The 18120-nt window shown below is 41.0% G+C and overlaps 1 protein-coding gene and 1 pseudogene across 2 annotated transcripts in view; one reads left to right on the top strand and one right to left on the bottom strand.

Annotated features, from left to right (window-relative positions):
* The window catches only part of CAMTA1 (calmodulin binding transcription activator 1), a 927002-nt gene that overhangs the window by 831920 nt on the left and 76962 nt on the right, over positions 1-18120 (bottom strand). The window contains exon 4 of one of the 2 annotated variants that reach the window (XM_007453304.1): positions 2456-2738. The exons of the other annotated variant lie outside the window; for it this stretch is intronic. Coding sequence (XP_007453366.1) covers positions 2730-2738 — 9 coding nt within the window. The 3' untranslated portion in view covers positions 2456-2729. Of the gene's footprint in view, positions 1-2455; positions 2739-18120 lie in introns of those variants that run through there. 2 annotated transcript variants of the gene reach the window in all.
* Positions 12298-13209, top strand: LOC103086257 (ubiquitin-conjugating enzyme E2 variant 1 pseudogene; annotated as a pseudogene).

Below are 18120 nucleotides of genomic sequence, written 5' to 3'. Positions count from 1 at the left end.
CACTCTTTCAAGTTTAGTTTTCTGCAGGGTGTAGAAAATTCCATTTCATGAAATTCCATTTCATGGGAACTCCCACGCTGCCTGGGTTTCTCCTGGCGCGCAGGATCGGGCCCAGATGCCACGGCCATGGCCACACTGCCTGCCGGCCGCTGCTCTAAGTACACACTTCGCATGCAGCAGCTCACCTAGGACTCTTCATGACCCTCTGAGTGGGTACTGTTATTATCAACCCCACTTTAAAGAGGAGGAAGCTGCGGCACAGAGGGGTTGGATAACTGTCTCTATCCGACCACTTGCAAAGGGCCGAGGTGGGATGCGACACGAGGCAGCCTGGCCTCAGCGCCCACGCTCCCGGCTGCTCCCCAGAGGATGCACTACAGCAGCCTCTCAGCATGAAGACTCTGCCGCTGCTGAGAGCACAGCCCTCGCATGAGCTTTACTTTCAAAGGCACCTTTCTTCTGGGTTCCCAGGGTGTCCATCAAGCATTTTCATTTATCCTGCCAACAACCCTAAAAAGCAAGTAGGAGACGTACAACATCTACGTTTCACACAGGATATAAAACTGAAGTCGAATCAGTGAAATGTTCTACACACTCCTGTACATTAAGTGGAACAACTGATTTCACTGCTTTCAACCCTAACGTGGAAGTCTTTTGAAGTCTTGCTATTTGAGTTTCTGAGTTTTGTGTGTCGCTACCTCACAAGATACCCCTGGCACATCCAGAGACCCGGCTGGTCCAAAGCAGGTTTTCTGACTCTCAGCCTAGGGTTTTCTCACTGAATCATGCTCACAGAAACTACATCCATGTGGCTTACAACTCACTAGAATTCCTAAATACTAACCAAATAAGCACTGCTCATTGAAAATAGGTAATGAATGTGCCCGTATACCAGCTCTCTTCGACATAACTGCAAAATAAAATTATCACAATAAAAACATTTCTCTTGGGTGCCTATTAACGTCTCCTTAGCTCCTACTGGACTTATGAATAAAGTATTTGACTGTCTCTAGAGGACCTAGGAGCCTTCAGGGAGATGTCAAGAGGCCCTGATTCTGTCAACAGGAAGCTTGTGACTCTCATCAGCTAGCTCCCCCTCAGGGGTCGGGCAGGTATAGGGCTGCTTAAGCAAGAGGAGTGCAGCAGACCGCCACTCACAGCCCCTTTCAGCCCTGCGACGCCTGTTCGATAAACTCCAAGCTACACATTATTCTTCTGGTGCTAGAAGGATACGGAATACATTCCTATGCAACTCTGAAAGCATTATCATAAAAAAAAAAAAAAACAATCACCTTAAAATGCAAGGTTGGATAAATAAATGCTCCTAACTTCTGGAACATTCATTCCATGTGCTTTCTGGCTTTGTAATCATGGAATGTTTTACCTACTCATACTTCTCAGCTCTGATAATTTTGCAATTCTGTGAAAAGATACCCAACAGGCCAAAGGCAATTTCCCAGGGATGTAACTATAACAGGCAAAGACGAGCTAGTAAGCCTGAGGAAGTGTTCCTAAGAGTTCCAATCTCCACTGAGCAGCTCACTACAAATAATTTTAATTTGTGGTTCGAACGAATGACATAAACTTTTATAGGTATCAACAAAGCTCAGAGAGGACTTAAATCCATTTCAGTGCTCATTTAGCAGCTTCAGCTGTGTGCAATTAAAGCATCAGCATTAAATGTTGGAGAATAAAATAATGAGACACTTAAAAAATAATCTGTGCTTCAGCAGGCCATGCTAGAAGATTTCACATTTTTTTTTTTTAAAGAACATGAATTCTCAGGAATATCTTGTCAGTTCCAAGAATTAACTCAAGTTTCATTTTTTAGATTTCAGTTTTTTTGCTTTTGAATAAGAATTTTTTGAAGAGTGGAATACAATTAAAAATGCATTGTCTGAAAAACAGTCATGAAACAGCATATGGCATAAAGCAATCTGGTATATGGACCATCACAGCTGACTGACCAGGTTTCAGCAGAGACAAAAGGCCACTTTTGATCAGGTTAAAAATGTTGCTCGTTCTTAACTTACACCTCAAATAAAGAATAAAATACTGAAGGAGGGGGAAAGGTGAATTTTGGAAATGAGACAACTTTCTTATCTTCCAGTCCGTACATGGAATTAAAGGGCTAAACTTTTCCTCCCACCAACACTTGAAAATATAAAACATAATGTGAGGTTGCAGAATGTGGCAGCTGAGACCAGTAAGTTCAAGTTGCCACTACTTCTGAAAGATGAGTTAATCTGCAAAGGAAGGGGTGTGTGGTGATGGTGAGGGGGTGTGTGTGAGAAGGGGCGGGGCAGGGGCATGGGGGGGCGGGGGGCTCTGGGTGTCCACTGTGTATGCGAGCTATGTGTGAACACCAAGTTCATTTGGCTATTGCAAAACATGAATAGAAGAGGAAATATACTGCATGGGGAAATGCACTCATTAAACTTAAATTTTAAAAGGATGAAAACACAGATTACACTTTATTTTTAAAACTGAAATGAATTTTAATACAGAAAATGAAGACAGCATTTTGCAAATTTATCGCCCAAAGGGGTATCTCTATTTGAGGAAATCAGCGTGTTACACTTTGAGAGATGAAATGTTACAGCTTGTACACCAAAATCAAAAAATGAAATTAAATTAAAAAATGAAATGGTTACCAAGGTAATGCAGGTCAGGGGATCAAAGGTGAAGGGTCACACATTATTAAAAAGAAATCCAAAAGGACGGCTGCATCATGATCTCTGCAAAACAAAGGAGCTCCAGTAAGTAAAACTAATATCTCCGAGAATTTAAAATCAAGTTCTTGAAAAGAAGACTCCCCTGTAATTGAACACAGTCATTCCTGATTCCGTGTAGAGCCATTTTTATTTAGATACAACACCAAATTTTAATTACCTTTTTGTAAAAATTTAACCATTCAATCATATTAAAACCCCAAATATCCCCCATTATAAGTGACTAAGAAGTGCTGACAATTCCACTGGACCCCACACCCTGTTTTCTGGAAATGACAGTGTTTGTTAAGTTGCCAACATATCAGAAATCTAATTTGGTCACAGCATGGAGAGTTTTTTTCCTCTCCTCAAGGAATGAGTTCCAAAATTGAGTTTTTGCAAATTTGTTTCATTTGAAGTAGCTGCATAAAATTTCCATTATTGGAACATTTAGTATAACAATGTTCTAGAAGACAGCAATACAGCGATACATGATAAAATAAACTGTGTAACCATATCTATTAAGATCTGTTCTCACATTCAACTCGCACTGCGGGCCGGGGTTGGTGGGAGGAGGGACACGACATTTTAAGCAAAATAACTTGCTGTCTCCACTGGAATTACACAGAATTAATAGAAGCTTGACACCAGCGATATCTTAACAACAGAAAAAGAGTATATGACAGTTTGGGCCTCAAGTTCCTGTTATTATTTACTCATCTCCCTCATTAACAAACCAAAAAGGACATTAATAAACCTTAAAAGGACAGAAAGAGCTAAGGTTTTGTTTCGCATCACATGGCCACCACGGATATCATGACAAACATACTTATTAACTTTGCGGCAATAGCAAGCATAACGATTAGGAGTTACAGTAAATAATTTCCATATTCCTTTCACTAGTAAATAAAATGACTACTATTAGTGATCTTTAGTCTCATCTCTAAAACTAAACTTGAGCAGGCTACACTTCCCTGATTTCAGGATCCGAATTCCTTACTTGTTGCTGGAAAGGCAATAGCCTCTCCATCTACGAGGGTAAATGGGAGCACCAATAGCCAAAAAGAACTGTAAGTACCATTCCTTCTTCCAGTCTCCTAGCTTAGTTTCAATCTTACAATATCTAACATTTGAGTTTACCCTGATAAAATCAAATTCTCCAAATACTTCCATATTAAAATATAGACAACTGCCCCAAAGGATTTTATTAAGAGGAACAGAATACTCTTTCTGGTGGTTTAGAGCAATCAATAAATAAACTCTATAAAGATTTTGTTCCCCCGATTAGGTTTTGTTAAAAAATAACTTGCAGAGCTTCATGCACTAGACACAAGTGTGTTAGCGCCTCAAGGCCACATTTCTAAAAAATGACTTTCTTTTAAGCTCCAGAGCTACTGAAAAGTAAACTAGCATTTCATTTATCTGGGATGCTCATCTCATGTAAAGTCTGTCACATACGTATTTGTTGCTGGGAGGCATGCAAGCAATTTTGAACTCTATAGAAGGAATCGATACCCCATCAAAACAAGGCATATGTTGTTTTAGAAGCACTGTTATTCAGACCACTTTAGCACGTTTGTAAGAAAAGGCAAGAAGCCAGCAAGTATACCATTAGCCAAGTTTTGTTTTATTAAAATATTTCCTATTAAAAATGAGAAAAAGTATATTCAGATCAAATATATGTACCCCTTCATTATCAAAACACATGTATTTATTTAAAAACTTCTGGACGAGAGGAGAATACTTATAGATGCTTCTCGAAATTCTAAATCATTTCTAAAATTCACCGACTCAGAAAAAAAATGTGTTAGCCCAAATTTTCTACTAGCTTAAGCCCTGCCAAAAGTTGCACACACCAGCCTATGCCAACATGATGTGATCCCCAAATATAAGGAACTGCTCTTTGAGGACCTGAAAGCATTACAACCAACGAAATTCCCACAAATAATTTCACGGAAATCAATATAATCTAAGTAATAAACACAAAACAAACAGAACACTCCCCACCTAGGCACTTAGAAGTTCCAACAAACAATTTGAATAAATTTGTGCCAGTAATGATAACATTTTAGGTGATTTAAGGAAATCTGTAATATGAAGGATTTCAGCTAATGTTTTCAAATGTGTTTGCTATTTGGGGTGGAAGAAGGGAAGGGCTACCAGGAAGGAGTTTACCACGTCCCTAATATTCAAGGATCCTAGAATATAATTCAGTAAGTAATAAGAGGGCTAGAAACAGCCAGGGGCCAGCACAACTGGGGAGTACGGATTCAGCCGCAACAACAAAGAGCTGAGGCCAGAGCCCCTTCGTGGAGGCAGTTATCTGGGACACACATCCTTCTTTCCACAGAAACAGTCTGACACCTGCCTACTTAACCGGAAGTCTGTTGAAGCAACAGTTCTGCTCCAAATTCTAGAGGCTATGGGACCTGAGGAGCTTTCTGTTTTTCCCGAAGGGCTGGCCCAAGATGAAATGTAGGAAACAGAACATTCTACTAGCCCCATTCCTGGGCCCCAGACAGAGTGCCTCAAGGACTACGAATGAACTGGATTCATACATGCCAGTACATGCAAAGATTCAGGGTGTAGGCGGGGGAGGTTCTTTAACCCAAAACAAATCCTAAGTGGCAGAACTAGCACTTTTACATCAAGGGGTAGAGAAGGAGAGTCCTCTTCCAGATGACAAGCAGTAACTGAACTAAACAGGGAATGCTCAAAAACCCTACTAACTCCTAAAACCTTAGGAGCATAACTAGTATACCCTATCCTCAACCTAAAACTGGAAAGAAAACTGTACCACAGCACTGGTGAGTTATGTTACTGAAATAAGAAACACACCAAGTTTCACTTTCACAAGACCAACAAGTCACTGGAGTTCTAGCAAAGAAGACTCTGCCAGGGAAATTCTCACCCATATTAAGCTCTCACTTCCCGGACAACTTTTTGTAGGGATATGTTTTCCAACATGCTCAATTTGTACTCTAAGTTTTTGGGGGGTTGTTTTTTGCGCTTTTTGCTTTGGTTTGCTGTTTTTGTTTGTGGTTGTTGGTTTTTGGGTTTTGGGTTTTTTTATTTTGGGCCAAGGACCAGCCAGCATTTATAAGCAAAGAGAATTGGTTCATTTCTCAACTAAGCAGACATAGAACAAAGAATGTCATTTCTAATACGGTTAAATCATGACAGAAATGCTGCCATTCTCACCTCAAGTATATTACTTTCAAAACACATAGAAGAACCAGAAAGAAATAAAAAAATAAAGAGCCAAGAAAATTCAGAGAGTCAGAGAAGCTACGAGACAGTTGAAGAAACCCATTAAAATAGAGCCCTATATATTTTACTAATTCTTTACAAAATGGCTATTAACTCAACAATATAATGCTCTCTGCAGCAGAAACTAATCTCATCAAGTGTATTCAGAGAGTAAAAGGAGAAATGTCCAGCCAAAAGTTTATTAGTGATGAGGCAGAAAAAAATTTTAATCTATAAACATAAATAAATAAATCACCAAAACGTCACTCGATAAAACAGGTAATTCACTAGAATAAAATGAACTTGAGCTAAGTATATCCTTCTGTTAAGTGGGGATTATATTTCTTTTACCCTTTCATGTTAGAATTTGTTAGTTTTTTCAGCATATTAGAAATACTGCCTGGCTGAAAAACCAAGAAAATAAAAGCATTTGGTCTCCATGTTTGTGGCTCCTCCAACTGGGGCCCAGGGCAGCACAGCCAGCAAGAGGTACCCCGTCCCTGACCCCCTTCCCACAACAGACACCATCTCTGCCATTTTTTTCAACCTTTCTGAAAATATATTTCCTCTGTCAAGCTTCTCAAAGATAGTCTGTTCTAAAATATGTGCCTGTTTCTCAAAACATTTTATAAATGATACAGCAACATACACCTACAATCATCATATTATTTCCGCTACAATCCTCAAAAAGAAAACAAAAGCTAAAACTACAAGTTAAATACCTTTCTACCTAGGACTTTATCCTCAACAATATAATTTTTTCCCTAATAGCTTCAAAGATTTCACAAAAGGACAAAGCAAGTGGGAGGAAGGGGCTGCCATGAGCACAAGGGAACTCTTAAGAGTGATGGATACACTCATTCTGGTGGACTGGTGATGGCCATGGGGTGTGTGCATGTGCACACTTCTCAAAAGTATGTGCAACTTATTATATGCCAATTATACCTCAAAAAAGCTATTTAAGAATGGGGTCAGAGACTAAAAAAACTCTAAATTCACCAAGCACTGGGCAGAGTACTCAAGCACTGTGCAGAAGGCCTCAGGAGTGGAGAAAAAATTAGCCTTAGACTGAGCACTACTGCAGACCCACCTAACAAAGCAAAACCTTAAAGGCTCAAACTGCTTAAAAGTAACTTAGTTGCATCCCAGAACAAAGTTCAAGAAGAATTAAAGGGTCCTGCTCTCTTAAATCCTGTCTGTCAATCTCCCACCTTTTAATCAGATATGGTTGGGTTTTAGTGAACCATCCTGCTGTTTTCTATTGATTTCCTGTGTTCTTTGTCCCTTTGCTCTTCCTTTCTGCCTTCTTTTGGATTAATCAAGTATTTTTAGTTTAAAAAAATTTTTTCTTAAAGAATGGGGGGCGGTCAAAAGGCAGGGACTTTGCCCTCTCCCTGCACACTTTAAACCACACAGCCATGCTGTAGCCACCACCATGCAGAAGAAGCGAAGAGTCACAGGGGAGACAGTGGGAGCCACCTTCCAAGCCACTGAACCAACCAATTCTGGAACCACCTGGTTCTGGTCTTCTTAGGTGAAATAATAAAAGTAATCTCATTGTTTAAAATAGATGCATATAGCACAGGGAGATCAGCTCAGTGCTTTGTGATGACCTAGAGGGGTGGGAGGGAGGCTCAAGAGGGAGGGGATATGGGGATATATGTGTGCATATAGCTGATTCACTTTGTTGTACAGCAGAAATTAACACAACATTGTAAAGCAATTATACTCTAATAAAGATGTATGTATATAAATAAATAAATAAATAAATAAATAAATAAAACTGGGCAAAGAAACTGGAAAAAAATTTTTTTAAGTGTGTATGTATATATATTTTAAATTTTTAATAAAATAAAATAAATGCATAAATAAATAAATATTATAAATTTAAAACATTTGATACTGATTACTAGCTTTCATATTAGCCACAAACCTGAAATTACCATAGTTTCTAAATTGAAAATCAAGGCACGATATGACAGTTTCTCTAAGAGACTTGAAAAATCAGCTTTAGACATACTTTGCAAATGATATGCAAATTCACCAAATATTCTTAAATTTCTTCCTCAGATTTAGCATTTATGTCAACTCTATCACAACTGAGACCCGTTCCTTTCAGGTACTATCCCCACTAGGGAAAAAGAATAATACAATATATGCCAAATTTCCCCAAACAGAAATTTATAAGAAATAAAACAAAAGCGAAACAGACCCACCCACTGTTGACTTTATTTCTATATGACCTGTTTTTAAGCTTACTAACCTACATGCAGTGCTTATTTTAATTGCTCTACTGGCTTCCATTTACAATGACAGTCAGAACGATCAGACTCCAACATTTCCCACTTCGTCTAGTCATTGATTCTCAAGCTTCAGATGAATAAGAATCCCCTATTTAAACCAAGTCATTTGTAAAAATAGTTCTCAAGTCCTTCCCCTAAGAGATTACAGTTTAGTACATCAAAAGAGGAGCTAAACAATCTGCATTAGTAAAACCCCAGGTGAGTCTGACTAGAACAGTCCACAATCCTCACTTTAAGAAAAACTGCCCAGGACTTCCCTGGTGGCACAGTGGTTAAGAATCCGCCTGCCAATGCAGGGGACACGGGTTCAAGCTCTGGTCCAGGAAGATCCCACATGCCACAGAGCAACTAAGCCCATGCACCACAACAACTGAGCCTGCGCTCTAGAGCCCACGAGCTACAACTACTGAGCCCGCACACCACAACTACTTAAGCCCGCACGCCTAGAACCCCCTTAAAGGCTCAAACTGCTTAAAAGTAACTTAGTTGCATCCCAGAACAAAGTTCAAGAAGAATTAAAGGGTCCTGCTCTCTTAAATCCTGTCTGTCAATCTCCCACCTTTTAATCAGATATGGTTGGGTTTTAGTGAACCATCCTGCTGTTTTCTATTGATTTCCTGTGTTCTTTGTCCCTTTGCTCTTCCTTTCTGCCTTCTTTTGGATTAATCAAGTATTTTTAGTTTAAAAAAATTTTTTCTTAAAGAATGGGGGGCGGTCAAAAGGCAGGGACTTTGCCCTCTCCCTGCACACTTTAAACCACACAGCCATGCTGTAGCCACCACCATGCAGAAGAAGCGAAGAGTCACAGGGGAGACAGTGGGAGCCACCTTCCAAGCCACTGAACCAACCAATTCTGGAACCACCTGGTTCTGGTCTTCTTAGGTGAAATAATAAAAGTAATCTCATTGTTTAAAATAGATGCATATAGCACAGGGAGATCAGCTCAGTGCTTTGTGATGACCTAGAGGGGTGGGAGGGAGGCTCAAGAGGGAGGGGATATGGGGATATATGTGTGCATATAGCTGATTCACTTTGTTGTACAGCAGAAATTAACACAACATTGTAAAGCAATTATACTCTAATAAAGATGTATGTATATAAATAAATAAATAAATAAATAAATAAATAAAACTGGGCAAAGAAACTGGAAAAAAATTTTTTTAAGTGTGTATGTATATATATTTTAAATTTTTAATAAAATAAAATAAATGCATAAATAAATAAATATTATAAATTTAAAACATTTGATACTGATTACTAGCTTTCATATTAGCCACAAACCTGAAATTACCATAGTTTCTAAATTGAAAATCAAGGCACGATATGACAGTTTCTCTAAGAGACTTGAAAAATCAGCTTTAGACATACTTTGCAAATGATATGCAAATTCACCAAATATTCTTAAATTTCTTCCTCAGATTTAGCATTTATGTCAACTCTATCACAACTGAGACCCGTTCCTTTCAGGTACTATCCCCACTAGGGAAAAAGAATAATACAATATATGCCAAATTTCCCCAAACAGAAATTTATAAGAAATAAAACAAAAGCGAAACAGACCCACCCACTGTTGACTTTATTTCTATATGACCTGTTTTTAAGCTTACTAACCTACATGCAGTGCTTATTTTAATTGCTCTACTGGCTTCCATTTACAATGACAGTCAGAACGATCAGACTCCAACATTTCCCACTTCGTCTAGTCATTGATTCTCAAGCTTCAGATGAATAAGAATCCCCTATTTAAACCAAGTCATTTGTAAAAATAGTTCTCAAGTCCTTCCCCTAAGAGATTACAGTTTAGTACATCAAAAGAGGAGCTAAACAATCTGCATTAGTAAAACCCCAGGTGAGTCTGACTAGAACAGTCCACAATCCTCACTTTAAGAAAAACTGCCCAGGACTTCCCTGGTGGCACAGTGGTTAAGAATCCGCCTGCCAATGCAGGGGACACGGGTTCAAGCTCTGGTCCAGGAAGATCCCACATGCCACAGAGCAACTAAGCCCATGCACCACAACAACTGAGCCTGCGCTCTAGAGCCCACGAGCTACAACTACTGAGCCCGCACACCACAACTACTTAAGCCCGCACGCCTAGAACCCTCGAGCCACAACTACTGAAGCCCGCGCGCCTAGAGCCCATGCTCCGCAACAAGAGAAGCCACCGCAATGAGAAGCCCGCGCACCACAACGAAGAGTAGCCCCCCCTCACCACAACTAGAGAAAGCCTGCGCGCAGCAATGAAGACCCAAAGCAGCCAAAAATAATTTTATTTATTTACAAAAATATTTAATGTTTTATTTATTTATTTACTTTAAAGAAGAGAAAAGAAAAACTGCCCAGGTGGGTCCACCCCATCCTCCAGTCTCCACACACACCCGCCTCCTGCAGACTTCCAGGCACAGATGTTCAGAGCTGCCAAAGGGTAAAGAAACAAATTCCAGCTGCTATCAGCTTAAGGTGGCCCTTAAGTTTTTAAATGCCAATGGATGCCTAAAAAGTCTCTAAAACCCCAAAGAACAAAGCTATACTGAAAGACAGGGTAGCTATATAAGATACAGGGAGTTATTTTCCAATTAGAACCAATTCTAGGTCCCAGTAATAGCTCTACCACTTACTACTTCTATGACCTTGGACAAATTATTTAGTTTTTTTAACTAAGTCACATTCCCTTCATTTATAACATGAAGATAACAACATCCCTACCTTATAGGGTTGCTATGAGTATTAATGAAAATAAGTAATATAAACTGAGTAGCATGGTGCTTAGGACTTAAAAAGCAATAAACATAAAGATATGGCACATACATACAATGGAATATTACTCAACCATAAAAACAAACGAAATTGAGTTATCTGTAGTGAGGTGGATGGGCCTACAGTCTGTCATACAGAGTGAAGTAAGTCAGAAAGAGAAAGACAAATACTGTATGCTAACACATATATATGGAATCTAAAAAAAAAAAGAAAGAAAAAATGGTTCTGATGAACCTAGGGGCAGGACAGGAATAAAGACGCAGATGTAAAGAATGGAATTGAGGACGTGGGGAGGAGGAAGGGACGAAGTGAGAGAGTGGCACTGACATATACACACTACCAAATGTAAAACAGATAGCTAGTGGGAAGCAGCCACATAGCACAGGGAGATCAGCTGGGTGCTTTGTGACCACCTAGAGGGGTGGGATAGGGAGGGTGGGAGGGAGACGCAAGAGGGAGGGGATGTGGGGACATATGTATACGTATAGCTGATTCACTTTGCTATACAGCAGCAACTAACACAACAATGTAAAGCAATTATACTCCAATAAAGATGTTTTTTTTAAAAAAAGCAATAAACACTGGCTCTGTGATTACTATGATTATGATGCTGATCATCTTGCATTCTTTTGCTTATCTGATTCTTTCCAAGGTTTACAAGAGGGATACTGCTATCCCCATTTTTTCAGATGAGCAACGGTTAAGGTTCAAGACGTAAATCTTAAAAATGTCAGAGCTGGAATTGAAACTCCATCTGTCCAGGTCTGTCCTACTCCACAGCTCTGGCCCTGACAGGTATGGAAGGTGTTCCGCCAGCCCTGACAGCCTCCCATGTCCGTGCTCTGTACAGGGCTCTGCGCACTGAGGTTCCCAATCACGCTTGGGGAATAAGGAAGTGAATGAATAGTAAGGTCGTCAGGGGCAGCAGAGGGGGATGAGCTCTTCTACATACACTGCCGCACCCATCCCACCGTCCCAGACACAATGGATTTACAAAGATGCATGTGGGACTTCAAAAATTCAAGAACTTGCACACAAAAAAGGAAGAGTAATGATTTTCCACTGTGCAGTTCTACTCACTAATTTAACTTAAAGACAAACTCATTCGTTCAACAAATGTATATTGAGCACCTAACCATGGGGCAGGCTCAGTTACCAGGTGCCCGGGACATGTAATGAAGAGCAGAGAAGACGTCCCAGCTTTGTCTATCTTAGCCACTGAGGCAAGGATTCAGACACAGAACAAGTCATTTCAAGCACCATGAGCAGAGTGCAGGATGCTACGGAAATACACAGCAAGGGTACCTCATCAATTCTGCTAGGGGGGCCAGGCGATTTTCCCTGGGGAAATAATGTTTAGCTGAGATCTGGAAGATGACAAGGTGGAGAGGGACCATATTCTAAGAAGAAGAAAAAAACGACACGTAAAAGGCAACGTGGGAGGAAGAACATGAGTGCAGAAGGAACTCGGGGGGAGAACAGAGAACAAGGGGAGAGAGGCCAGGCAGGAGGCCGGAGGGGTGACAGACAAGATTACACAGGCCTTGAGGACCATGTTGAGAAGTTGGACAGTATCTTAAGTATACGATGGAAAATTATTCAAAGGATTGAGAAATGGGGTACCATAATCCAACTGGCATTTTTTAAAAACCACTCTGGCATCTGGGCGGAGACTGGGTTGGGAGGGGGCAAGGGTGCAAGTAGGGACAGGGGCCAGGAGATCTCTAGAAGCCGTCTGGGCACAGGTAATTGTGGCCTGGACTGGAGAGGTGGCTGTAAAGAGTGATTTAGACTGGAAATTTATTTGGAAATAGAGCTAGTAGTCTTGGACTCAATACGTAAAAGATGAAGGAGGTGTCAAAAATGACCTCTGAGGAGCGACAGCGACGCAAGATGGCAGCCATCACGGGCTCGGACAATTTATGAAAACCAAATATACAGCCTTAAAATAGAATGTGGACCTAAATACCCAGAAGCACCCCCCTGTGTAAGATTTGTAACAAAAATTAATATGAATGGAGTTAATAGTTCTAATGGAGTGGTGGACCCAAGAGCCATATCAGTGCTAGCAGAATGGCAGAACTCATATAGCATCAAAGTTGTCCTGCAAGAGCTTCGGCACCTAATGATGTCTAAAGAAAATATGAAAACTCCCTCAGCCTCCTGAAGGCCAGTGTTACAGCAATTAATCAAAAAGAAAAACCACAGGCCCTCCCCTACCCCACATTCGATTTAAGCAGTCTTCATTTTCCACGGTAGTAAATTTTCTAGATACGTCTTGTAGACCTCAAAGTACTGGAAAGGAGGCTCCCATTCAAAGGCAGTTTATCTTAAGATATTGTAAACGATACTAATTTTTTGTCCATTTGAAATATATAAGTTGTGCTATAACAAAAAAAAAAAAAAAATGACCTCTGAGAGGAAAAAAATAGTAACTCTAGATTGGAGAAACCTGATAAGCACTGCCTCAGCCAGGTGATGGAGGTTAAGAGCATCACAGTGAGAAGTCTTGTTGATAGCAGGCACCCCTGATAAGATGAGAAGAGAAGGGCTCTGCACCTTCAAGGTCTTCCTCACAAACCCCATAATCCCAGCCTAATCACAAGCAAAACAGCAGACAAACCCAAACTGAAGGACATCACACAAATACCTGATCTGTCAAGGTCACCAAAAACAAGGCAAGTCTGAGAAACTGTCACAGTCCAGAGGAGCCTGAGGAGACATGATGACTAAATGTCAGGTGGCCTCCCGGATGGGGTCCTGGAGCAGAAAAGGACGTCAGGGGAAAACTAAGGAAATCTGAAGAATGTGTGGAGTTTAGCTTATAATCCTATATCAGTACTGGTTACTGGCTGGGATGAACGTACCACCCTAATGTTATTAGGGGACACTGGGTGTGTGGTACACAGGAACTCTGTAATATTCTTGCAACTTGCCTGTAAATCTAAAACTACTCTAAATGTAAAAGTTTATCTTAAAGCTGGCCCCCTGGTCTGACTTAAGCACCTGGGAGGAGCCCTTTATTGACACAGGAGAGACAGACGGGAAGACCACAAGCTCATTTCAGACACATGAAACAGGATAAGATCCTGCACTGGAGGAATCAGATACCAGGTGGGCAGCTCTGGTGGGGCCCTCGGCAGAGAGAGTTGAGCTCAAAACAAGTGTAGGAGCCCTCGGCAGGCTGAAACTATGGGAGTGGGCAGGGTCACTGAGAGCAAAAGTGGGTATCAGGAGGTGAAGGGCCTCGGTTGCTTCCTGAGAAATATCCACGTTTACCAGTCACACAAGAAGAAGGCCTAGTCTCAAACCCTGAGGAAATCCCACCTTAGGTGCTGGTAGAAAAGAGCAAAGATGGAACATCCAACACGGGGGAGAAGAACCCAGGGGTGCATATGCCAACCCAGAGGCCAAGGGAAGAGCACGGTCAACCTGTGTGAATATGTCTGAGAAATCAAGTAAGCCCTGGAAAATGCTCCTTATCTTTAACAATTCTGAGATCACTAGTGATCTATGAAAGAGCTTTCAGAAGAAGAATGGGAATTAAATTCAGACTGGAATAGCTGAGTAAGAGGTGAAAAAATGAGGAAAAACTAACTTACAAGAAGTCTGGCTCTCAGATTTGCACACCCATGGTCACAGCAACATTACTCACAACACCTAAAGGTGGAGGCAACCTAGGCGTCTATCGATGGCTGAATGGATAAACAGTGTGGTATATACATAATGAAATATTATTCAGCCTTTAAAAAGGAAGGAAATGACATGTGGATGAACCTTGAGGACATTATGCTAAGAGAAATAAGCCAGTCACAAAAAGACAAATGCTGTACAATCCCACTTATACGAGGCACTTAGAGTTATCAAATTCAGAGAGACAGGAAGTAGCAAGGTGTCTGCCAGGGCTGGAGGGAGAAGGGAACAGGGAGTTAGTTGCACAACAGTGTGAATTTATTTAACACCAAGGAACTGCATACTTTAAAATGGTTAAGATGGGGGGCTTCCCTGGTGGCGCAGTGGTTGAGCGTCCGCCTGCCGATGCAGGGGACACGGGTTCGTGCCCCTGTCCGGGAGGATCCCACAGGCCGCGGAGCGGCTGGGCCCGTGAGCCATGGCCGCTGAGCCTGCGCGTCCGGAGCCTGTGCTCCGCAACGGGAGAGGCCACACAGTGAGACGCCCGCGTACCGCAAAAAAAAAAAAAAAAAAAATGGTTAAGATGGTAAATTTTACATTATATACGTCTTAGCACAATTAAAACTTTTTAAAAAGAAGTCTGAGTCTCAGAATGTTAAATTCATATCAAGCTATAATGATTTACAATGAAAAATATTTGAAGCTGGATACTTTAACCTAGATCACCACTTTCCAAACACGTCCCTAATGATGTGTGGCACAACACACACAAGTCACAGATGTTGATCCCCTCATGCTCTGCAAGGGGTCCTGGGCCACCCAGACCCCGGACCAGTGGTCTCTGATCTCGAGTACTCATCCATTAATCCCACAGGCCTTATAAATACTTTTATTTTTGATGTGTTCTAAGATGTGAGAAAAGCTGAGAAACAATGGCTAAAGAAATGAAAATTAGAGATTATTTCAATTCTATTTTCAGTGGCAAGAAAAGTTGCTTTAAATTAGTTTTCTTCATCAACCCACAACTTCTGCTGCCAAAAGGGAAAAAAAAAAAAGACTGTCACCTCAACTTAGAGAAACAAATGAACCTCTACTACAAAGCCACACCTCACTTTTGCTAGATTTTTAAGGATAGAATAGGAGCAACAATTTTCTCTTCACACTAAGTCAGATCAACAAAAACTAAATCAATGTGTAAGGGACTAAAAAAGAAAAAAGAAAGAACAATGTGGTACTGATGCAGGCATAAGATAGGCAGATCAATGAACAGAGAGCATCCAGATACAAAACCGTGTATTTGTGGAAATTTAGCACAAGGTAAAGGCAACATTTCAAATCAGTAGGAAAGGATCAATGATTCAATAATAAGCATGTATTTGGGGGGAAAAAAGAAATAAGAAGCTCTACCTCACTCTGCCAATATATACAAAATGTCTATGTGTATTAAACATCTAAGGATGAAAATTCAAAACAAAGAAGAAAATCCAGGGAGAATAATTAATAACTGGGGTAAGGAAACCTTTCCTAGGTATGCTGTCAAGGCCAGAAAGAGTCAAAGTTTGAAGGCGTGACTCACAGGACTGACGTGAGGACGCAACGAAGACAATTAAGACTGAAATACAGGGCTTCCCTGGTGGCACAGTGGTTGAGAACCTGCCTGCTAATGCAGGGGACACGGGTTCGAGCCCTGGCCTGGGAGGATCCCACAAGCCGCGGAGCAACTAGGCCCGTGAGCCACAAGTACTGAGCCTGCGCTCTAGAGCCTGTGCTCCGCAACAAGAGAGGCCACGATAGTGAGAGGCCCGCGCACCACGATGAAGAGTGGCCCCTGCTTACCACAACTAGAGAAAGCCCTTGCACAGAAACAAAGACCCAACACAGCAAAAATAAATTAATTAATTAATAAACTCCTACCCCCAACATCTAAAAAAAAAAAAGAATTGTTTTAAAAACAAAAGACTGAAATATAGGTTTCTAGCCAGGAAAAAATTATACATACACACTTTTTTAAGAAAAACACATAGAAATCAGAAATAAAAAGGGTGAAGAATCTACGAGAAAAAAGAACAAAAGAATGAACAGACAATTCAAAAAAGTAACACAAGTGGCCAAAACATGTTAAATCTCAGGAGCACACAAAGAAATGCAAATTAAAAGAAGACACAGGGCTTCCCTGGTGGCGCAGTGGTTGAGAGTCCGTTTGCCGATGCAGGGGACGCGGGTTCGTGCCCCGGTCCGGGAAGACCCCACAAGCCGCGGAGCGGCTGGGCCCGTGAGCCATGGCCGCTGAGCCTGCGCGTCCGGAGCCTGTGCTCCACAACGGGAGAGGCCACAACAGTGAGAGGCCCACATACCGCCAAAAAAAAAAAAAGACAATTTTTTCACCCACTGGACTAAGAAAGATTTAAAAAACTGATAATCCCGGCCACAACAGTGAGAGGCCCGCATACCGCAAAAAAACTGATAATCCCTAGTGTTGGTTAGAGTTTAGGGAACCGAACATTCTCATATTCAGCTACTGAGAGTACAGATCAGTGCCTCTCTAGAGGGAATATGGCAAATGCTTGTGCTCTTTGGTGAGCAGCTATGTCGGCAGAGGCCCTAAGAAAATAACTGGAGAGGTGTGCAGAATAATGGGTAAGCAATAAGGGACTGGTTAACAATTTTTATAGAAAATCCATGCTCTGCAGTTATGTACATCCACCTCCACACATATGCACTGGCATGCAAGATGACCACAACAGATTTTGGCATGGGGAGAAAAACAGAGAAGAGGTATCTGTGATTCCTCGTGTGCGGGGGGGGACCCCCCGCGGAGGGGAGTGGCACACACACATACACACACATATACACACGTATACACACACGTATACACACATGTACACACACACACGCCACTTTAAGGCAGTATAATGCTTAAAGCAAGACAGGCTGGAAAAGAACTTCAATATATGGATCAATATATAATTCCAACTTGATTTGATTTTAAAATTACTAAAAACAGTCACCTCTCAATTGGGTAATGCCTGGAAGGATGAGTAGATCTGTAAATTATATTAATACAACTGAGAAACAGACAGTGGACAAAACTAATGCCATGAAACAAAGCTAACTCAAAGAATTCCAAATATAATTGGATAATTAAATCCTTTCAAAGAAAATATAATTGTAATTTGAATTGGGGATATCAGTACTAATATCCCTACAACATGCAGACCTTCCCTACAATAAATCTTCATCTACAACTAATCTCCTTTGGGTCCCTCAGTGTGGGATAATAGTAAGTATATACTGGTCTCTGGTCCCAGTTCCTGGCAGAGAACGCCTAAAACCCTTGTAATTTCCTAAGTGATAAGAACATCTTTTGTTCCCATATTTGGTCTTTGAACTGTCCCTGACACACGGCTCCTGAAACCCTTGTAAATTCAAAGTGATAAAAGTACTAAGAGCATCTTTTGTTCTAGTGA

The sequence above is a fragment of the Lipotes vexillifer genome, unplaced genomic scaffold, assembly GCF_000442215.2.
Source record: "Lipotes vexillifer unplaced genomic scaffold, Lipotes_vexillifer_v1.1 scaffold575, whole genome shotgun sequence".
In the NCBI taxonomy this organism is placed as follows: Eukaryota; Metazoa; Chordata; class Mammalia; order Artiodactyla; family Lipotidae; genus Lipotes; species Lipotes vexillifer.
This window is presented reverse-complemented; position numbering and strand designations above follow the sequence as displayed.